Source organism: Trachemys scripta, chromosome 8 (assembly GCF_013100865.1).
Source record: "Trachemys scripta elegans isolate TJP31775 chromosome 8, CAS_Tse_1.0, whole genome shotgun sequence".
Classification (NCBI taxonomy): Eukaryota; Metazoa; Chordata; order Testudines; family Emydidae; genus Trachemys; species Trachemys scripta.
The window spans coordinates 74,999,741-75,023,722 of NC_048305.1; the positions used below are offsets into that span (position 1 = coordinate 74,999,741).

The 23,982-nt window shown below is 43.8% G+C and overlaps 1 protein-coding gene across 3 annotated transcripts in view; it reads left to right on the forward strand.

Annotated features, from left to right (window-relative positions):
- Positions 1-23,982, forward strand: part of BCAR3 (BCAR3 adaptor protein, NSP family member) — a 179,071-nt gene that overhangs the window by 95,770 nt on the left and 59,319 nt on the right. For all 3 annotated transcript variants that reach the window (XM_034779730.1, XM_034779727.1, XM_034779728.1), the window contains one exon: positions 18,563-18,602. In XM_034779730.1, coding sequence (XP_034635621.1) covers positions 18,563-18,602 — 40 coding nt within the window. The remainder of the gene's footprint in view (positions 1-18,562; positions 18,603-23,982) is intronic.

Genomic DNA, 23,982 nt, shown 5'->3' on the forward strand with positions numbered 1-23,982 from the left:
CCATCAAAGTTTCCTGTTAGAGCTATGTGAATTGCTGCAGTGTTACTGTACAGGGTTCATGTGTAAGCGGGGGAATGGTCCCGCTATTGTGGGGAACTTTCCTGGCTTCTGCACTAAACCGGTGAAGTGGGCTAGCGAAAGGATCTGAGTCCTCACTCCCACTTCCTTTACCCAGAGGCCTCCCTGCCCTTGAGGACTCCCCTTCCATTCTCCTGTCTGGCAGAGTCCTCGTAAACCCTGACAAGGCTGGACCCAGGATTCCTGGGGGGGCTCGACCCCCAACCCTGCTGTAGTCACCCAGGACAGGGGCTAGGGTGTCCCCACTCTGGGGTACTCTCTCTGCACTGGGCACCTCCCTGACCCACTGATCATTTCATACAATTTAAAGCAAATACAAGTTGTTTAATTAACAATTAATTTAAAAAAAAGAATAAGTAAAAATGGGAAAAGTTAAAGGAAAACACATCACCCTGCTCTGTAGCAGGGAACATCACAAACAGTGTCTCTGGAACGTCAGGGCAGTTCCCAGTCTGTTCCTTGTAGGTCCCAGGCTCCTTCTCAGGCCCTGGCTGTGCTGCAGAGACGCTGCGGGTCGGACACTTGCTCTGGCGGTGGCCACGCGCTCTCAGGCTCTAGGTGGCAGGACCCTTTTTCCCAGCGTCGCCCCTGCCTGGTTGGGGTTATGATCCCCCCAAGTCTGGCCTGCAGAGCCTCTTGGCTGAGGCATCTCCCTGTGCTGGGCCTGCTGCCCAGGGTCCCCCTCACCCTCCCGAGCTGCTCACCGCACCCAGCTCCGGACTGCTCCAGCCCCAGCTCCACCACACTGCCTCAGCACGGCTGCTGCTCTGCCTCCAGCTCCCTGGCTGCTTGTCTAGCCCCTCTGGCTCTGGTTGCTGCAGCTCTGCTCCCAAGGCAGCTTTGCTCTCTCTGGGCTGTGCTCTGGCTTTGGGGCTGCAGCTCTGCTTCCAGCAACTTAGCTTGGGCCCCTGCTGTCTCCTTAGCTCGGCCCCACTCTGTCTGACTCAGGCCATTCCAGTTCACACGGAGGACGGGACCCCCCCCTGGCCTCCTGACTCCCTGATTAGTCTGCCCGTCCTGTCAATCAGGCTGATCTGGAGCATTGGCCTCTCCCATTGCCCCTGGGGAATGTCAGTCTCAGGCTCCTGATTTCCCATCGACCCTTCCCCTTTTAGTGCTGGGAGCTAGCCAACCAAAACACCCCTACTGAATGTTAGTAAGGGGGCAACAGTCCCCTTACACATGCCAACGTTTTCTTTTGTTTCAATCTGTGTTGGAAGCTGATTCCCTGAGTTTTGGTTTGTTTCAGATTGAACAAACCCCAAAATGTTTGGTGCTCAGATAAAGTGATAGGGCGCTCAGGTATTTCTGAGATCAATAGAAAAATTCAGCATGAACTTAATTTGAAACTGATGGGTTTCATAGCAAAACTATCATACAGAATTTCATATAGTTTTGATTTGAAACTATAAACTGATCCAGGGGCCTGAAATTGGACCCAGATTTTATAAAAGCTTCATGATCCTTTTAAGGAACCTGGGCCAAATGTTAAGATTGTAACAAACTCTAAACCAGGCAAGATTTAGCATGAAGAAGTAAGTAACTTTTCTGACCATGGCCTGTTAATACATATGCACATTAATGTCTCTGTGAGTTGTTTTATATGGGCAGAATTCCTACCAGACTTCCTTTACCAAGGATAAATGACAAGTGTGTCATGTGGAGCTTAGCATTTGGTGGCATGAAAGAAGAGCTGCTTTCCCCCAATCCTAAGAACATTCATAAATATAATGGAACCATTTTGTTTGAATGCCTTGTAGTATTTTAGCACATCAGAGGTTGGTCACATATTTGCATTACATTGTTTTCATGCTCCGGCCTAGCCTCTCCTAGGAAGTGCTGAAACTTAGCAGCTGTCAGTAAGAAAAACTGTGCATTAATTTGTGCGAATTCAAAACATCTACAAAATGAAAATTAATTTGCAGGGAATATTTCCAATTTATACAGGATGTTCATGCTTTTACTGGCTGGGCTCATTTCAATATCCATTTCTTCTGCATTTACAGTTGCAAAGGCAGTTTTCAGTTCCAATTCTATTCCTTGGCCATAATGACATTTTAAAATCTGGGTCAGTCTGGTAAATAAGTTGGACTGCAGGACTGGAAATGGTTTGGATTCCAAACATTTTGCCTGCTTCTGTAAACTACATAAGATGTCCTTTAATATTTTGTTGTGCTGCAGTTGCTGAGGGATTCTGTTTCTGACCTTATCTTTTCCTTTAATTTTTTTGGGATGACTGTTTTAGCCTGTGCTGGCTGTACACAACTAGAATGTTTTTCACATGTAAAGGTCAGGTTTTCACTAGACTGTTTGTTCGTTGTTTTTGAGAACATGGAATTGTAACAGTATAACCTGTAATATTCACTTCTTTCCTTCTGGCCATGTTTCGATCCTTAAGAGGAAGCCCCTTAAAGGCCCTGTCTATGTTGAAACTACCACTATGTCAAGAGACCTGACTATTACGCTTTTGTCTATTGACTCAGTCACCGATACTTCCACTTTGTTTTCCTGAACAATGCCAAACCCTTGGATGTGAGTTGATTTGTATCCAAATCTTTGGCATGATTCAAGGGACATAGTTAAAAATGCATATTCAAACTGTGTTATAAGACTGAACTATGTTTTAACGGTAGTAGTGGGCAGCCAGGTTGTCTCAGTGTGGGTGCAGCTGTAGTTTAGACAGGGCCTTGCATTCATGATGATATTAAATATAACCACTTTTATAATTGGCCATTTGAAAACTAGCCGTTAGAAACTATAAATATGGATACCTCTTTCTGATGCTGAATTTGGTGTTGAAGACTTTCCCTGTCACACAGATTTGAATTTCTTGGCGTATCCAGCTTGTTTATATTTAGCCAAATTTCAGTCTTTTGGCCTTCTGACAACCACTCAAGCCATCTTTTTTTCAACCAGCTTTTTTCCTGTGGTTTCAGATTAAGTGCTATAATTTATCATTGAAGTGTCCATTGCTATCACAGGCAGCTGTTCTAGAGCAGATAGTTTATTTGATCATTAAGAACATACTGTGCATGTCATTATTGGCCCTCTCATCCCCTATGCTTAGGTGGGGTTTGTTAGAATTGCCATATTTTAAAAAAAACAAAGAGGACACTCCACAGGGCCCTGCCCCCGCCCCAACTCTGCCCCTTTCCCAACCGGCTCCACCCCTCCCCTGAATGCTCCGCCCCTGCTCCTCCTCCTCCCCTGCTTCCTGCGAACCAAATGTTCGTGGGAAGCCTGAAACAGGCAGGCAGCAGGTAAGCTGGGGCTGGGGCGGTGATGGGGGGGCGTGAGGAGGTGCGGCCCAGTCCGGCCCCCCTGGCCGAGCGGCTCTGGCCCCGGTGTCTCCGGCCCGGCCCAGCTTGGCTTGGGTCCTGGGGTGCCGGCTCCGGTTCCGGCCGAGTGGCTGTGGCCCGCCCCGGCCCGGCCCTGGTGATTCCAGCTCGGCTCGGGCCCTGGGGCACCAGCTCTGGCCAAGCGACGCCGGCCAGTGGCCGAGCACCCCCAACCCCGGTCCCAGCGGCTCTGGCCCGGCCCGGCTCCCAGTTCCGGCAGAGTGGCTACGGCCGGTGGCCGAGCACCCCCAGTCCTGGTCCCAGCGGCTCTTGCCTGGCTCGGGCCCTGGTTCTGGCTGAGTGGCACCGGCCGGCGGCCGAGCACCGCCAGCCCCAGCGGCTCCGGCTCCAGCCCAGATCCAAGCCCCAAAATCCCTCCCTATTTTCCCGGACATGCCCGGCTTTTTGGAATTTCCTCCCAGACGGGGATTTGAGGACCAAAAAGCTGGACATGTCCGGGAAAATCCGGATGTATGGTAACCCTAGGTTTGTGCACTCTATAAAAGTATCTTAAAATAAAGAAACTGTTACAATGTGTAAGGTTAAGCATAATAAAGAAAGATGCAATAATATTGAGTGGCTCCACTGACTATCCCAGGAGACTAAGTTACAATGAAGTGCCTAAAATGAAGCACTCGGGTAATACTTTGTAAGAGAGAGGCCTTGGAACATATGAAAGAACAAAATTTCTGGGAGCAATCAATCAAGGTGTTGATTCTGATTCATAAAACACTATATAGTTTGGGCCCTGAGTATCTGAAGGATCTCTTCTGTCCTTGTGGTGATATCAGAACAGCTGAGATCCACTTGAGTTAACAGCCCCCTGGTTTAAATGCAAGGGAAATGGAGGCACAGAATGTTTTTAGGGACACTCTGGGATTCGCTTCTCCCTTAGTTCAGCAGAGCACAAGCCTGCTGACCTTCATGACAGGCTGTTCTCACAGGCTTTTAGAAGGAGGGGGGTTAAGTGTTTGGGAGGGATACTCATTGATTATAAATAGTCCAGATGGGCTGGTTGCATAATGCTTTATTTTGTAATATTTTAATTGCCTTTATTGTATGAGCACCTCGAGCATATGGATAGATGCATTTTGAAAATCAAAGTACAATTAAAATTAAGCTAAAATTGTGGAGTGTTGTCTATCTCCATTAAAACTTACATTTTCACATGTCTTGTTTCTCCTATTTTATGGAGAGAAGTTAATAAAACATTAATTTATAGTGATGTTTGCCATGCCCATAGAACTCAGTGGGAGTACTCACATATATAAAGTTACTCACATGTTTGCAGGATCAAGGTCTTCGTCTGTTTCCCATTAGATTCCTTTTTCAAAACAGGAAAATGTGTTTGCAAAACTGCAAACCAGGATAATACCTGAAACGACATTTACTTTTTAGTTAATTTCCCCCCCTCCCCATCTTATGAGATGATGAGTTGACAATTTCCTTTAAATAGGAATAGGCTGGTAGGGCATACTTTATTGTCCAAGACTGTATCTGTTTATTGGATATATCAGATGTGAACCTACATGCTATTTCTTCCCGGCTCTTTGAGCTCTGGTCAAGTGAAAAATTCTCAAAGCTAGGAAGTGTTTTCCTGTTTCTCTAAACCCTCATCCATTTATTTTGTGATGAGAAATCTACACAAGGTACTCTTTTCACAAATCTGGGATCAGATAGCAAATTTCAGTCACCTCTGGAGAAATAAACTGAAAGGAGATTGAAAGTGTTGTGAGAAAAGGGAGTACTTCTCTTCTGTACAATGTTTTTTTTCTTTCTCCCTTTTTAAAAAACATTTATTAAAAAAGGAAAAACATGACAGAATTATTTCAATTAAACATTCCTGTAAATCTGTTTTCAAACAATATCCCATTGATGCCAGTGTATTATTTCACAGCAGGACAAAAGTCTTTCTGTGTCTCAGTGCTGCCCACATAGCAGGTGGAGCTAGTTTCTTTCCCCTTGAAATGTCAATGCTTACTTAATTATATAAAGTGTAACTAGAAAGCCAGTTAGAGTCTCCTATACCACAACCAAACTGCACTTTCTACATATGGAACTATAGGTTACATTTTACATACAGCAGCAGCAGCAGCTTGTTAATCTTATGCCCTGATACTGCAACTTTTTGTGAACAGACAGACTTTAGTGGGGCTCTGCATGGACACAGGGACCTTCCTGTGGAGTTCATTAACATTAAGACTAGGGCCTTAATGTTAATTGTCAGGTCAGTTTAGGCACAAATGTTACAAAACATTAGACAAATAGAAATATTTTCCTTAAAAAGAACAACAACAATGGAAATAGGTGTTTTTATTTATTTTTAGTCTTTTAATTCTGGCGGTCGGGGCATGTCTATTCAACAAACTTTGGTTGATGCAAGTTATGTTGGCGTATAGCCACGAAAGTTAGTACAGGTCTGTCTCATCTTACGCTGGGGTTACGTTCCGCGGTCAGCGCCTAAAGCGAAAATCGCGTATAGTCAAAATTACATTGAGTGTAATGGCGGGCGGAATCGCCCACACTTTTTTTTTTTTTTTGCCAACCGCATAAAGCTGAAATCGCGCAAGTTAAATGCACCTAAGATGCGACAGGCCTGTATATCACTCGGGTGTGTATGTGAGAGAGAGACACTGTTGCTTCCATAGGCTGATTTATTACAGACATTGCATTTTTCTATTCTTGCCCCCCCACACACACACCTCTCTCTCTCTCTCTCTCTCTCTCTCTCTCTCTCTCTGTGCCATTCCCCTCTATTTCATGGACTTCCTGCAATCACCCCAAGACACCCCCCACAACTTGCCCAGGGGCTCTCTGTCTCCCTCCCCTTATACCATTGTCCCCATTCTTATTTCTTCTCTTTCTGTGTGGGAGATAAGTTACTCACTGTGTTAACATTTCTCAACTGTATTGGAAGGCATTGTTGTGCTGGACTATGTTAATGGCTGCCATCAATCAGCTCTTTGATATATAGAAAGTTACAGAGGTGGTTGAAGCTCTTGGCTCTGCTAACCAGATGCAAGGGGCTCTGCATGTCCCACGTTTCCCCTCATCTGTTTTTCTGATTTCCACCAAAATAAATAGGGTTCTTCTGCCCAGGGATGTGTTGATCATTCCCTGAAATTTTAGAATTAATCAGATGATGTGTTCAAAAGTTCCTGCATAACAGACAAATATCAAGTTGAGTGTAGATCCAAACTTTGCTCTGTCAATAAATATATTTTCTCTTGAAGGGTCTGCAGCTCAAACATTGCAGCTGTGTGCCTGGTCACTGTACTTCATAACCTGAGAGCAGATCTGACTATAAACTAATGTAGACGTGACTAGTTTATTGACCGTGTCCAAGCTGAGATAAATGTAAAATGCACAGAGAAAAGTAAACTAGATTTTTAAATATTTTTTTCTGCCATACTATTCTAAATCATTATTGTTAACATAGATTAGGACAAATTTTTTTGGTGGCCTCGAAGTGCAGCCACCAACTTTTGCTGGTGGCCGCGCTCACACTTTTTCCTAAAGTAATTAATTAGCGTTAGGAAAAACAAATAAATATCCACATAGACGCGTCCAAATCATTGTAATTTATTTAGTGCTAGCTAGTAAGTCTGCTGTGAAAAGTGATATTAACCAATATACAAGTATCACTTTTCACAGCAGACTTACTCAGCCCTGCCAAGCCTGGGAACAAATTGAGCCCTGGATGGAAGGATGGGGGAGGCAGCCAGGGACTAGAGCCTGAACCCCGCAGCCAGAGGCTGGGGCCTGCTGCCACTCAGCTGGAGCCCAGGCCTGAAGCCCAGAGCCTGAGTCCCACCACCCCAGGAAGGTGGGGAATTCACCGGCTGCCAGCTCCTCCAATGTGGTGCCCCAGTTGGCCCAACCCCTGTTGGTGGCCCCAGCAACCAACACCAAGGAAGTATATTCAGGAGCAACAGGGAAGTGGAGGGGCCGCTAGTTTGCCCTCCCTCCCACCCCATCAGAGCCCAGGCGCCTGTGACTGCAAGCCCCTGGTGGCCGCATGTTGCCACAGTGGCCACATTTGAAAAATGCTGGGTTAGATTATTTGGTCTTTTACAAGTATTTTTGTCCTTACACTATATTGTTCTAAATTAAAGGGTAGGGGGGTGAATTTTCTCTAGCTTCTGATATGTTTCTCATGTATAAAGTTTAAAACCAAGCTTTTGTATATTGTGGAGGTAGTGTTCAATAACACTTTGGAAATTACGCTGATAGACATGTCTATCCTCATCCCCATGCACAGAGGTTTATACATTAATAAGATGAGTCTAAACAGAAGCAGCCTCCAGTGAATTGTTCTCAATCTGGCCATGCAAATTTTAGCAATGAAAATGGAGGTTGTAAGGGTGAATTCCTGTGCTTTGAGATGAGATTGTACCATGGCCTGAACTGTTAACCTTTTTGGTTAATTAATTTACCAATAACCCCTAAGGGATGTTCTCTCATTTCAGCCCCAAGGGGATTTATACATGTAAGTGCCTTTAATGTTAACACTAACTGCTGGAACAGGTGTTTTATCCCTGGCATTAAAATAAGAATGTCTACTAAATGAAATATACATATTTTTATTTAACTTTATATTTATGTCCATAACTATTTATATATGAATAACGTACACACAGAACCATATGAAAAAATGAATCCATGAGTGGAGTAAAGATGGCCAGTGTAGCTATCCGGCAAACCCTGCTAGTGCAGACAAGGCCTTAGACACGTTCTGGCTGAAACAAGTTAAATCTACAATCCCACAAGATAGTGGGAACAGAAAATCATCTCCAGTTAAGGATAAATACTCCAGAATTGAATATATTAGCTCAGGAGACAAAGATCCTGAGTTTCTTTGGTGGAGTAGTTCAGCTATTGGGTTCCACGTTTTCAAATACTTGAGAGACTGGCTCCAATTCTGGGCTGCAGCAAAACAGCCCATAAAGGGACCCTGCAGCAGAACACAAGTTAGAGCAGCCCCCAAATTTCCCAATTATTCCCTTTTTTTTAGTTCCTTTCTTGCTTCCTCACTAATAACACACAACCCATTTTAAGACGATATAAAACAATATCTGTACCAAATACCTCACTCTGAAAATTGGCTTAAATACCATGGAGTAGAATGAGGGAGCATCTTCTCTCCCCTTAAACGCCACTGCCGAAAGTAGTTCATGCAAAGGGGGACATTAAGGCAACACTTATTCCTGCCTTAACTAAAGCCCCATACTGAGGCCTGGTCTAAACTACAAAGTTAGGTCAATGTAAGCCACCTTGCATTGACCTAGTTGTACATGTGTCTACACTTAAATTTGTCTCCCCCAATTAAAGCGTGCTGTCAGTGCCACAGAGTAACACTACCTCCTCAAATGGGCAGCATACTGAGCTTGGTCTTCCAGCTGCTGTCCCACGATGCCCAATACTGACCACTCTGGTCACAGTTGTGAACTCCACTGCTCAAGGGACACAGACACAGGCGCCAACTTCCTCCGGGCCGGAGGGGTGCTCAACCCCCCGCTCTGCCCCAGGTCCCATCTCCACCCAACCTCTTCCCCCAAGGCCTCACCCCTGTCCCAGCTCTTGCTCCGCCCCAGTCCCCCTCCCCTTCTGCCAGGGCCCCAACCCAGTTCCAACCCCTCCCCTGAGCGTGCCCCGTGTCCACTACTCCTCCCCCTATACCCCCTCCCAGAGCCTCCCACATGCTGCAAAACAGCTGCTTGCAGCGGGCAGTAGACGCTGGGCAGAAGGGGGGAAGAGTGGATTGGCAGGGCTGCCAGCGGGTGGGAGGCGTTGGGAGGGATGGTGGGAGCTGGCTGCCGGTGGGTGCTAAGCGCCCGCTAATTTTTTTCCGTGGGTGCTCCAGCCAAGGAGTCGGCATCTATGCTCACAGAGACTGGAAGTGCCACACTACCCCCTCTTTAAAACCCTGTGAATTTTTGAAATGCCTTTTCCTGATTGCCCAGCTGGAGTAGAGAAGCGATATTGGATCTCCTGGGCCTGTGGAGAGAAGAGGCTGTGGATGCACAGCTGTGGAGCAGCTGTAGAAATGGACATCAATGAGCAGATTGCCTGGGGAATGCAGGAAAAGGGATGAACAGCAGTGCCACATGAAAGTGAAGGATATGTGGCAGGCATATCAGAAGACCAGGGAGGCCAACAGTTAATCCACTGCCAAGCCTCAGACCTGATACTTTTACAAAGAATGGCATATCATACTTGATGGAGACCCCACCACCACCCCGTGTACCACCATCGGTACCTCAAAGGAGACTGAGACCCAGACATCTGCTATGAACAGGGAGGAGGAGGAGGAAAAGGATGTGGGAAATGCAACTGGTGGGGTCCAGCTATGCCATGAGCCAGGACTTGTTTGAGACTCAACCACAGTCCAGTCAGTCCCACTAGTCGAGCACGGGTGAGCCCGATGCAGGGGGAAAAACTTCAGGTAAGTGTATAAATGAATTTCCCATTACAATGATGTCCTGTTGGCATCCCCAACTTAGTAGGACTTAGCTAGTGATTTTTCATTAATTTACTTAGACTAGAAGAGGTAGCAGTTCAACAAAGAGAGGTAGAGTTATCCTCTGCTTTTCATTCCCCTGTAGAGTTAGATTCAAGGGGACATGTGGAGCAGTTTGTTTATGTACACAGGGATGTCCCTTGAATCCTCCTGAGAGATCTTGAGACAACTTTCATGGAGGTATTCTGCAATCCTCTTCCAAAGGCTTCTAGGGATGGCAGCCTTATTTCTTCCTCCTTGGCAGGACACTTTCCCACACCACTCTGTGATTACTGCAGTGGAGCCTGCCAAAGTTAACAGTCTAGCAGCATATAGGCTTTGGGGTGCTAACAGCAACTGTGCTATGTTACCCTGAGATATCAGCTAAAATCACCACTGCCTGTGGGAAACCGTGACTATAGTCAGTGCCATTGCCCTATACTCATAGTTTCATCCAACCAAGCAATTCCTCCTCATTTCCTTCATCCCTGGAGCACCAAACTCACAATGGCTAGTGCAGTGCTGTGCACAAACACTTTGAAGCAGACATGTCAAAAAGCTTGTCTTGCTTAAAACTTTGGAGAGCAAAGGAAGGGAGTCCTGAACCTCAACTTTCACTTTCCATTGTGACTATACAGACAATGGTACCTCTGTGTGTTTTATCTACAGCTGCTCATGAAACACCTGAGCCAGATGAGGAGGAGAAAGAAAAGGACTCGGGATGACATGTTCAGTGAGATCCTGCAAACCAGTGCTGTGCCAGACCATGAGCAGAGGGCCTGGAAGGTGAATATTTCGGGCTACATTGAGAAGGAAAGAGCAGACTGGGGAAAGGCCCAGCAGGAAAAAGGAGAGGAAGATGCACCAGGACATAATCGGGGTTCTCCAACAACAAACAAAGATGCTGCAGACTCTTGTGGACCTACAGGTTCAACAATCGCTTGCCTCCCTTTGCAGTCCATGCAGAATTCCATTACAGCATCTCCCTACAGCCTCTCCCCCCACTCCCCATCAACATTCCATGTGGTGTCAGGGGCATTCCCATCCTCCATTCTGCAAAACATTGACAGCCACAGCTTCACATATGCTGACCTGTGAGAACCATGGTTGATATATGTGTAGATAAATGGACATGAAAGTTCTTTGCCCTTGTTAAGTTCTGTACTATTAATTTATTAAGTTTTGCATATATTTGCTTTTACGCTGCACAGATTTACCTCCCCTCCCCCCCACTGCTTTTGTTACTGAATAAAATTTTATTATTTGGAAAAGAATTCATTTTTATTAGTTCACAACATATGCTGCAGAATGCCTAGTGGTGCCTAGAGCTGGCCCTGAGTACCAGCAAAGCAAGCAGTTGCTTGGGGCAGCAAATTTGCAGGGGCGCAAGAATCCAGCATGGGAGCTGAGAACCAATGGGGGGCCCTGGGAGCTGTAGTTCCTTGGTTAGCTCCCTGCCTATAGAGCTAGCTCTGGAGCAGGGAAAGAACTACATTTCCCAGCATTCCCTTGGCTGCAATTAACAGGAAAGGGAGGGGGAAGGAGTGTGGAACTGAAACCCCATGCTGTAGCTTGCTGTGAATGGTAGGGACAGAGCCAGCTCTAGTTTTTTTGCTGCCCCCACTCCAGCCCTAGGCTCCCCCCGCACCCCTGTGTTGCCCCAGCCCTGGACTCTCCCCCACCCACACCCCCTGCTGCCCCAGCTCTGGCCCCCACCTGCACCCCCCTGCTGCCCCAGCCCTGGGCTCTCCCCCCTGCATCTCTTGCCACCCCAGCCCTGGGCTCTCCCCCAAAGAAAGAATTGGGTGGACTAAATGGACAGTGCACCTCTCTATCTGAAGCCTAGCAAGGGAGATCCCACTAGAATTTAAAATTAAAAGTAAGGGAGGGGAGGCTCTACTAGGACCTGGGCAGCTTTAGATATGGTACCAGGCACATAGGAGGATTGACACTTCTGAGCCATGGAAGCAGAAATTGACTTTTCTTTTCCAGATTTAGCTAATATTCAGAAAGGGAATCTAGCACTTGCCTTCCAGATTTGAACACCCTCAAAATTCAGGAGTGCTCAAGCTCAATTTGGGCAGCTGTTACTTCATTTCTCCCAAATCAAATATACTGATCCACTGTAACTTGCTGTAGAAAAAGTAGAATAAATTGAGCAAGAAATGCTTCCCAGTGGTTATTAAGACTGGAATTGCTATTTTCAACAGCCATTGCTTTTTTTTTTTTTATTTCTAGTTTTATTTGTTTAAAAGGAAGACAGTGATATTGCATTGGCAAATTCCCCATAGAAACAAAGAATGGAACAAAAGAATAATAAAGGCACCTCAACTTTTCCTCGTTTATGTAGGACAGTCTTATAATATGCATCCAGATAGCCTTCAATCACACAAGCTGAAAATTGTTCCACTTCACTGCAGTTCTGTAACCATATGGGAACCAATCCTGTCTGTGTTCTGTGCACATCCAAAATTTCTGCTGAATGACCCACCTGGGAGCGAGTTACCAGTGACCCAGGGCTGGGGCGGCAGGAGGGTGCAGTTGGCTGGGGGGGTGGCAGCCAAAATTTTTTTTGCTTGGGGCAGCAAAAAACCTAGAGCCGGCCCTGGTGGTACTGAAAGCATCTAGTTACATGTTACTGTACAGTATGACACAACTCATAGGATTGGTGACACACAGTGTAATAATCATAATTGCACAGCAAGCACCACAAAATTAATAGGTACATTGACAGTGTTATTTTCACAAATGTACACCAAGCAGCACACAATTCCTAACAGGCCCCAAAATAGGAGGGCCAAGTAAAGCACAGTACACGACAACGCATTACTGTGCCTCACTATTAAAGTACTCTCTGAAGGCCTCCCTCAGCCATATTGCTCCATATTGAGTTCTTCTACTAGACCTTTGACTGGCTGGTCAAACTCAGCAGACAGCCAATCCACTTCCATACAGCAGCAACTTTTCTCCTTTTGCATCACAGATATTATGCAGGACACAGCAGGCAGCTATAACCATTGGGATATTTTTCTCTGAGATCTAATCTTGTGAATAAACAATGCATCATCCCCTCAATCTAACGAAAACACCTTCAACTATCATTCTGCACTTGCTGAGCCAGTAGTTGAATATTTTTGTGGTGCTGCTGTTGATGTGGCTGGAGTACAGCTTCATGAGCCAAGGGATCAAGGGGTAGGCTGTGTCCCTCAGGATCTCTACTGGCATTTCAACATCACCAATGGTAATCTGCCAGTCAGGAAAGAATGTCCGTGCTTGTAGTTTTCTAACAGTTCTGTATTCTTAAAAATGTGAATGTCATTCATAAGGCTGCAGTTTGGTCACGGAGGTCACAGAATCCACGACTTCCACAGACCTCTGTGACTTCAGCCCACAGCTGCTGGGAACTGCAAGGTTACCCCTGCCTCCCGTGGTGGCCAGGAGCTGCGGGGTACCTCTGCCACCACCAGGCAATCCCTGGCTGCTCCCCAGCTGCTGCGGGTGGTGGAGGGGGAATCCCCCAGCAGCTCCACAGCTGGGGTCCCTCCCAGCCATGGGGCAGGGGTCGCAGCTCCCAGCCACAACAGGGCAAGATGCTGGACCCTCCTCCCTCCCTGTTTTGTCATGGATATTTTTAGTAAAACTCAGGGACAGGTCATGGCTTCCGTGAATTCTTGTTAATTGCCCATGACCTGTCCATGACTTTTACTAAAAATGTCCATGACAAAATTGTAGCCTTAGTCATGCACCTTCTCTGGCCAGCCAGCACTGATGTCAGTGAAGCATCCCCAGTAATCAATAGAGATATGCGTGCCCTCTATTGCTCCACCATAGTTTGGGACTCCTATTGCTATAAATCTATCCACTATGTCCCATACATTGCACCGTCGCAGTCCTGCATAGCAGGACACAATTAGTGGCCCTGCACATTAGCATGACAATGGCCCCCACAGTGGATTTTTTAACTCCAAAATGATTTTCCACTGACTGGTAAGGAATCTGCTGTTGCAAGTTTCCACAGTGCAATTGGCACTTGCCTCTCTGCTGTCAATGCAACTCTCATTCTGGTGTCCCTGCATGGGAGGACTGGGGTGAGTTTGGCACACAGATCCAGGAACAACAAGGAGTCTGGTGGCACCTTAAAGACTAACAGATTTATTTGGGCATAAGCTTTCGTGAGTAAAAACCTCACTTCTTCGGATGCATAGAGTGAAAGTTACTCCCTGCTCTCCATGTGTCAGTATATAATGCCTGCATCTGTAACTTTCACTCTATGCATCCGAAGAAGTGAGGTTTTTACTCACGAAAGCTTATGCCCAAATAAATCTGTTAGTCTTTAAGGTGCCACCAGACTCCTTGTTGTTTTTGTAGATACAGACTAACACGGCTACCCCCTGATACTTGAGATCCAGGAACATGGCCTTGCACATCTGAAAGTTTTGCATCCACAGCTCATCGACCCAAACCGGCATTATGATGTGATCCCATCAGTCAGTTCTCGTTTCTCAGACCCAGAATTGGCACCACTGCAGCTGCTCTGTGAATGCCACCAACAGTCTTAAATTGGTTCTTGCTATGTCCTACAGCAATCTGTCTGCCAAGAAATCACCATGTTTCCTGCTGATTCGGTTCTTCTTCCAGCTCTTCAAATACTGGAGGATCATGTGTCCTGTGCCTGCAATACTCACGACAATAGTGCAGAGTTGTGCAGGTTCAATTATTCTGTCAGGGATGGCGGACAGCAAGGAAGGCCCTGTGGGTTCATTGGATTTTTTTCTAAAAGGTGCTAATATTATGGGATATAGATGACAATATGGGATGGAGAAAATTGCATGCTGGGAACATGACCCTTTGTTCCCAGTCACTCCTGAGCAACTTGTTTCTGCTCCACCACGCATTGTCAAAACTTCCCAAAAGATCGTGCACAGTGGGATCTCTACCCATGGTACACAGTACTGTGCATAGACACAAGCACTTCTGGTGAGTACGTTCAGAAGGTCACAAGGAGTCAAGTATACACGCGCACAAGCGATATACTAACTATGGCAGCTTTATGCCGACATAACTTGCGGTGGCCAATGTTTGTAGTGTAGACATGGCCCGAGGTACCTTGAGAACTACCGTTACAAACCCTACCAATCCCAGATTACATCAACACGAAAGAAACTCTGGCAGATTTTGTTCTGCTGTTGAGACGGGGAAGGGTGTTGACTCCACTGCAGGGTATTCAGATGATCCAAAATGTTTTACTGTCTGCTTCAGACTAGTATCTGGGTGAGGTAAAATCTTTTATTGGGCCAACTTCTGTTGGTGACAGAGACAAGCTTGTTGGCTCTGGGGGTGTGGTGCAGGGGGGAACGTATCACTTGGGTAAATCATGGTTTAAATGTACATGTCTAAGTGGCAAACTGCTTAGAATTGTTTTTTCCTTTTAGCACTGTAAGGGGAAAGATATTAAGCCACACCTACATAAAATGTACCTTTGTTTACAAATGTAAAAGGTAAACTAACTTGTGGACCCACTATTTACATACTACACAAGTCAAGCATTGCTCTCTAATGCAAACATACTGCGAGTAAACGGAGACCAATCAAGAGCTCTCTAAACTCAAGTTAAATAAAAAGATAAACATTAGCTTTATTTGAAATTTAATAACATTACATGAAAGACAGACCTTAATATTATATTGTATTGATACAAATTGTCAGCTGCAGTTCATTTAGAGATGGCTGGGACTGCAACACCTGCCATCCAACCTGAAGTCATTTGAAAATTTCAAAATACCCCTTTCCTGCTGGTAACCCAATCTGCTTAATATAAAATCGGACTGTGTGCGCATTTTTTCATACTTGCGTATTGTGGTCTTGGGTGTTATTGATTGTTTTGTGCATACAGGACTGAGAGAACATGTGGCTAACAGGGATTCACCAGATCCTGGGTTCTACTCATGGCTCTACCACCAGTTTGGTGTGTTACTTTGGGAAAAATGCTAAACCTGTCTGTGTGTCATTTTCTCCATCTTTTAAGTGGAGAAAATAATCTCTCCCACTCTATTAAGCCACACCTACATAAAATGTACCTTTGTTTACAAATATAAAAGGTAAACTAACTTGTGGACCCACCATTTACATACTATACAAGTCAAGCATTATAGGGCTATTGTAAAATTAATCCATATTTGCAAAGGGCTTTGAATATCTGATGGATGGTGTTATGAACTTTCAAAGTATTATTAGTATGTGGGTGACCTGTACCGGGGGAAAAATGTGTGTGGATTCTTCTTTCTTTCTTTATGGTGGATAAAGATCTGGATGGATTTGTTTTTTCTTAAAGTTGTTGGGTCTTTTTAAATTAAATATCTCTAGGCCCTGTCTAGCCTAGAAAACGCTATTGTCTTATCTACACTAGGAAAATCACCCAGTCCTCACAATGGGTATAGCTGAACTAGTATTGAACACGGTATAACTAAGCATAGTACAGGATGAAATGTATTCATTACTATTTCAGAAGCTATCAAATAAATTAGTGGTTAATTTTAATGCTCATGTTTCACTCTCTTGATATTTTGGGTATCATGACATATAGTTCTTCAGTTGTCCAGGAAAAACAGGGTGGACAAGACCCAACTGTAGAATTTTCAAAAGCATCCAGCATTTAATAGAAGTAGAATTGGGCCTCTAGTTAGTGTTTTTGAAAATTCTATTCCTAATTTTTAATGTAAAAATCAAATAGAAAGCCAAGCAAATAAATAATTACTCTTTCAGACCTTATTTATGCATCATAAAAGAGAAATAAGCGCACAAACCTATATGTTTTTCTTTGCAAGTCACTTTTAAAAAGCAGCTTTTTACACTGGGCCAAATCCTATTCCCACTGAACTCAGCAGCCAAACACATTAACTTAGCTGGGAATGGGATTTGGGCCTTTGTGAATGACTCTATAACAAACAATAGCAGCCACTGATACCAGCCTGGCAGCTAAATTTTCCCCAGTGTAGAAATGTCTTTGGGGGCTGGTGATGGTGTTTTATTTCCCCAATTGTTATGTTTTGGATTAAAAGTTAAGAGCCCAGACCGGCAAGTTAGATATACAATAGCTTATTGAGTTTATTTAAAACTACATTCAGACAATACTGAGAAATTGGAGACAAAGAATTCCAGGTCAGACTAATTCTGGAAAAACTCAACTCCTACACATTTTGAAGTTGCATATTACATTAGAAGCATTATATCATAACAACCCCCCACTGTGCAAGATGCTGTTTCCAGATGTAATATGATCAATAGCCAAGGCTTAAATTCAGCCAGAGCTGTCCAGAGCAGAGCTTCAGTAAATATTTTTAAACCTATGGGGCTGAAGCCCTAAGCCCCGAATAGGGGGAGGGGGAGGAACATGAGGGGTTCCAGGAAATACATGAGAATTTAAGTCCTGTCAATAGCCTTATACAAATTTTCCATTTCATGGTTGTCACACCAAACTCATATTCCCTTACAGGTGTGTCTGGTTTTGTGTGTGTGTTAGTTGTGAGGGTTTTTTTAAAGGGAACACTAGTATTATATGTGTGCCTTTAAGTTCTGCAGAAACAATCCAAGCACAACCTGTAGGTTTTGTAAGCTAGTCCTCTTCCAAAAATCTTGTAAATACTTGGGGTTTTTATTAATTACATTTTGTAGAAAGAGCTGTAATTGTGATGAGTGGACCGTCTTCTAGGTTTCTACACCTTTGGGAATATTTGCCATTTGTGCAGATGGGAAAATAGCACGAAGACTCTTTTTTAAAAAAGAAATGGAGCCCTATTGATTTAATGTTCTATTTCTATGGCAAGTAATTACAACAGTGACTATATTGTGGCTTAGTTATGGTTGTAACAGAGCTTGCAAGAACCATGTTAGTTTCTTCAGTTATAAATACAGGTTTAACTCCCACACCCTCCTACGCATCAGAGCTTTATCTCTAATGAAACTGAAAGATCCTGTACTTTCACTTTCCACTTTCTTGCATTATCCCCGTCTTCTCTAGATAACTTTTAGGGCTAACATCAATTAGAAAACCAGATCTGTTTTCTTCATTTGAATTTAGAAGCACTAAGAAAACTGCCTTTTCATTATTTCAATATGATTTGTATGATTTATATTCATTACTTTAATATGATCACAAGTAAATTTAACAAATAGAAATCCTTCAGTGGGTTAGCTCAAGTTTGGGGGGGAAAATGTCTTCCAAGGCATTTAAGTATTCAGACAAAAGATTTGCTTTCATTTTTTTCAGTGAAGAAAGCTGTCTTCCTCATTCTAAAGTAGATAAACACCCTTCACTTGCGTAATATTCAAGAATTTTAGAGAGCATTTAGGATTACAAAGGATAGCCGAATAGCTATTTTTAGCCATCTGTTGAGATGCTGTTCTCAAGATTTTCTTTGTTCAAAACTGTGTAATGAGTTTTCAAATGAATTAATGGAGTTCAGTAATGACAGGAGGGAAACAAGGCTGCATATATTTGTTAGAACATAGAGAGTATGAGGCATTAGAGCAACAAAATGTTGATTTTTCTAGGTTAGAGTTTAACAATAACTATTTTAACTTATTGCTCTTGAAAGCATCTTTTGGCATAAGAAAACATTTGATTCACTACTGTGTTTTTCCTTTGTAGAGGTCAGAATATCCTGGATCCAGCTATGGAATATGTGAAGGTACCGTATCACTTCAAAACATCAAAATCCTTTCCCAAATATTTTATAGTGTACGTAATCAGCAATAGCCAATTATTAATCTATTTTCAATGTCCAATCCTATGCAATCCAGTAGTACTGCAATCAAATTTTTCAGATTGGTGGGAAAAAAAAGAATTAATTATATCATGTGAAGCAAACACTTAGAAAATAGAGTACTTGGTAATCAGCTTCGCCACCAAGGACTGTTTCTTTTTGGGGAGACTATATTCTGATATTCACAGGCTTCTGTTACATCATAAATATTCTCTATTTAGTAACTGTTTTTTAAAGTTTTTTTTTTAATATTTGAATTAAATTGGTTAAATGATCCCACATTTCTCACTGTGAGGTAGGGCCTTTGGGGAAGTAGAGGAAAGAAATAGGTCATATCTCAAAAAGATTACCCTCCACCCCCAGCCAATCTGAAATTTAGGGCTTATAGATTTGGCACTTTCCTCTTTACAAATGCAGCTACAAATTCATCTCTGGTCTAAAAAGCTAGAGCCAAGTCTGGATTTGGTCCACACTAGTTAAGGTGAGACTGCTAGGTTACACACTAACACTAATTATACTCAGCGCTGATTAGGCCTCAACTGGAGTATTGTGTCCAGTTCTGGGCGCCACGTTTCAGAAAAGGTGTGGACAAATTGGAGAAAGTCCAGAGAAGAGTAACAAAAATGATTAAAGGTCTAGAAAACATGACCTATGAGGGAAGATTGAAAAAAATGGGTTTGTTTAATCTGGAGAAGAGAAGAGAGAGGGGACATGATAGTTTTCAAGTACATAAAAGGTTGCTATCAAGGAGGAGGGAGAAAAATGTTCTTGTTAATCTCTGAGGATAGGACAAGAAGCAATGGACTTAAATTGAAACAAGGGCAATTTTGGTTGGACATTAGGAAAAACTTCCTGTCAGGATAGATAAGCACTGGAATAATTGCCTAGGGAGGTAGTGGAATCTCAGTCATTGGAGATTTTTAAGAGCAGGTTAGACAAACACCTGCCCGGAATGGTCTAGATTGGTTCTTGGACCTGCACTATTTAACATTCGTATTAATGGCATGGAAGAAGACAAAATCATCACTGATAAATTTTCAGATGACACCAAAAATTGTGGGGGAGGAGCTAAATAATGAAGAGGAGAGGTCACTGATAGAGTGATTTAGATCACTTGGTAAGCCGGGTGCAAGTAATTTGCATTTTAATACATATGTATTAAAGTTACACATCTAGGAATAAAGGATATAGGCCATTCTTACATAATGGGACTCTATCCTAGGCAACAGTGCCTCTGAAAAAGACTTGGGGATCATGGTGGATAATCAGCTGAACATGAGTTCCCAGTGTGACGCTGTGGCCAAAAAGGCAAATGTGATCCTGGGATGCATAAATGGGAATCTCAAGTAGGAGAAGAGAGGTTATATTGGCTCTGTGTTTGGCACTAGTATAACCACTACAGGAATACTATGTCCAGTCCTGGTGTCTACAATTCAAGAAGGATGTGGCTAAATTGGAGAAGGTTCAGAGAAGAGCCTGAAGAATGATTAAAGGATTGGAAAACATGCCTAATAGTGATAGACTCAAGGAGCTGACTCCATTTAGCTTACCTAAGAGAAGGTTAAGAGGTGATTTGATTTCAGTCTGTAAGTACCTATATAGGGAACAAATATTTGATAATGGGCTCTTTAGTCTAGCAGAGAAGATCCAATGGCTAGACTTTGAAATTAGACAAATTCAGACCGGAAAAGAGCCTTAAGTTTTTAGATAGTAGTTAATCATTGTTGGAACAATTTACCAAAGATTGTGATGGATTCTCCATCACTGGAAATTTTAAAATCAAGATTGGATTTTTTAAAAACAGATGGTATAGTTCAAACAGGAATTATTTTGAGGACATTCTATGGCCTTTGTTATATGTGGGTGAAACTACGCAATCACAGTGGTTCCTTCTGGCCTTAGAATCTATGCATAGGCGCCGACTCCGTGGGTGCTCCAGGGCTGGAGCATTCACGAGGAAAAATTGGTGGATGCTCTGCACCCACCAGCAGCTCCCTGCCCCAGTTCACCTCTACTCCACCTCCACCTCCTCCCCTGAGTGCGCCGTGGCTCCACTTCTTCCCCCCTCCTCCCCAGCGCTTCCCGCCACGAAACAGCTGATTCGCGGTGGCAAGTGCTGTGAGGGAGGGGGAGGAGAGGGAACGCGGCGCAGTCAGGGAAGAGGTGGGGCCGGGGCGGGGATTTGGGGAAGGGGTCCAATAAGGGCAGGGAGGGGGTGGAGTTGGGGCAGGGCAGGGGTGGAGTCGGGGTGGGGGCAGGGCCGAGCACCCACCGGCGCCTGGAAAAGTTGGCATCTATGTATATGGCAGAGAGGAAGAAAAGGTTCTGTGTTGGTCATTCACCAGTGGGCTTGGTAACAGGAAGTGATGCTGTGACAAGATAATAGACTAAGTGCTAATTCTGATGCCTGTAATCTTTCCAGTAGGAGTAGGCCCCATACTTTTGTCAGTAGTTGATGTGTTTGTTAATCATTAAGATTTTGGAGCTGGGGAGGGAAGCCTGGGGGAACAAGTTTGTAAGACAGGAGGAGGGCATAGTAACCCCATCTCTTCCACTTCCCCTCTCCTGCTCCCTCATTTTAATGAACTGTCAAGTAGTTTAAGCCTAGAATTTGACATGCCTTAGAATAAAAATCCCCTGATAGGAAAAATCCTGTGGATTCTAAATAGCTAGTTAAAACATACATATAGAAATAAGAAATAATTGCTATTTATGTAGGACCTACACAAAACAATATCTTGTGATTTGTGCAATGTCAGATGATAAATATGATTTCCAGAATTGTTTTGACCTCACTCTTGATCTTGTTGCACAAAGAAGGGAACATCTCAATAGCTGCTAGTCTTTAATTTTCTTTTAATTTAGTTTTTAAACTTTTTAAGAACATTTTTTAAAATCTTTTTGGTTTTTGCATCTTTAATTTTTTGTGTCTTCTCAATTTTTTTCATTGTGCTTATTTATAACCTGCTGTACTTCACCTTGTGAGGATTAATATATTATAATGTTTATAAAGCTCTCCCAGCTCCTTGGATAAAAGATGCTATAGTTGGAAAGTAGTATTTGTAAACTGCAGAACAATAAAGTCCCTGTAAGGTCCCAAAGTTCAGTGCAGAGGTTCTTGTAGCATCCAGCTGTGCTCCTACCCACCACTGCAGTATGCACTTAACAAGTGTATTTGGCAAGAGGCACAAAGTCTTAGTTTGCTTTGCTTGAGCTCATGGAGTTGAAGCAGACTCAAGATTTTTCCATTAGTTACCTCACCTCTTTTTATTTGATAATCTTTGACACAAGCCTGTTATAGAAGGAAGTGGCACTGATAAGAGATAAGCAACAAAATTAACCCTTAGAAGTAAATAAAATGAGGAAGGGGAAAAAATCAATAAAAAGAGCACCAAGAGCATTTCACTTTGTTAATATGTGATATCAGAATAGATAGGATTCCTGCGGTTCTAGCTGTGAGCAAGAGAACTTTGCTAAGACCAAACTGTCTGATGCATACAAGAGAACATAGCTCTGTAGCCCTGTGCCAGGGTGCCATGAGCTGCTTCAAATTGGGCTCTATTAAAACAGCACCTGGTCACCTAGAACAAGTAGGGCACTGAGTGGGTTGAAGGTAGGAGAGAGCTGGTAGCTTGATGAGTTAATGAGGTAATTAGCTCACCAGCTGGAGAACCCAGGAAGGAAAGCAGGCAATTTAAAAAGCTAAACCAGGGTGCTGAAAGGAGGCTTCTCATAACTGCTGCTATATGGCTGTATTGTACCTGGAGCTTAAGAAGGAGATAAACAAAAAATGCACATGGTGAAGATACCTTGGTGGACCTGTGTGTTGCTCAATTTACCAAGGGGACTTACCAGCCAGGGTTTTCCAGGAGAGGACAGTGGTGCCCATTCACAAGCCCTTAGACCTTCCTACTGCAAAGTGTTAAATTAGATGGCTGAAAATAAATTTAAATATAAGTACCCAAACATAAAGTATGGTTCTAACGATAATCACATAGAAAATGTGACCATTCATGCTACATTTTCTTATACTCCATTGTTTATCAGGTTGTTTGGATTGTAAACTCTTTGGGGAAAAGGGCTTTCATGTGATTCTGTTCTCATCTACCATGGCATAAAACCAGTGTATAATGGGGTAGATTTAGTTCCCTTGCGTTCAAGTAGTCTGCACCTGTTGGCATTACCCAGATGATAACATAGCCATGTGCAATCGAAATGCAGCATGAAAGCTGGCTCCTGCCAGTTGCAGCTTTTCCAAAATATCACATAAATGCTACACTGTACTCCTGGGGGAAGTCTGCACCAAAAAATTAAAAATTCTGCACACAATAGTTTAAAATTCTGCATATTTTATTTGTCAAAATAACACAATATAATCACTCCAGTTTCAATAATTTTGATTATTTATTTCAAAATACCTGTCTGTAACCATAAAGACACCAAAAAAGATTCCCCTGGGAGTAGAGTTAAAGAAACCTCTATGACAACCCAGTTCCTGTTTCTCTGTTATGTTTTTGTTGGGCACCTCAGTCTGGGTGTGTCACACGTGCCAGCTGGGCACATCTTGGGGGAAAACTCTGCCCTTCTGGTCTTTTAGTTGATTCTCATTTTTTCACCCTGCCTTTGTAAAGTTACCATATAGAGGTTTCCAAAGAGAGGATACTGCCCAGGTAAGGGGGAAGGGTCGCTGGAGGAGGAGTACAGTTGGAGGATGCTGGAGGGGGTACAGTTGACGGGTGCTGGAGGGGTTTGTGTGTGTATGGGGAGGTGGGTATTTGGCGGATTCTGGAGGGGTCTGTGTGTGTGCTGGGAGGTGGGTATTTGGTGGATGGTGGAGGGGGCTGCACAGGGCCCCCTGTCCCAGACACCTGTAACCCCTTCCCTACAGATCCCAGCTTTAGGGTCAGACACCTCCACCCCTCCCTTCAAAGCCCAGCTGTGGGGTCCCCCCCACAGCTCAGACACTTATACCTCCTTTTCCTCAGACTCCAGCTGCATGGCCTGACACCAGCATACCCTCCCTTCAGAGTCCTGGGATCCAGAGGGAGAAACATTGTGTACACAGCATGCAGAATCAGTTGCACACATACAAAATGGGAAATGACTGGCCTAGGAAGGAGTACTGCAGAAGGAGATCTGGGGGTCATAGTGGACCACAAGCTAAATATGTGTGACGCTGTTGCAAAAAAAAGCAAACATAATTCTGGGATGTATTAGCAGGAGTATTGTAAGCAAGACACGAGAAGTAATTCTTCTGCTCTACTCCATGCTGATTAGGCCTCAACAGGACTATTGTGTCCAGTTC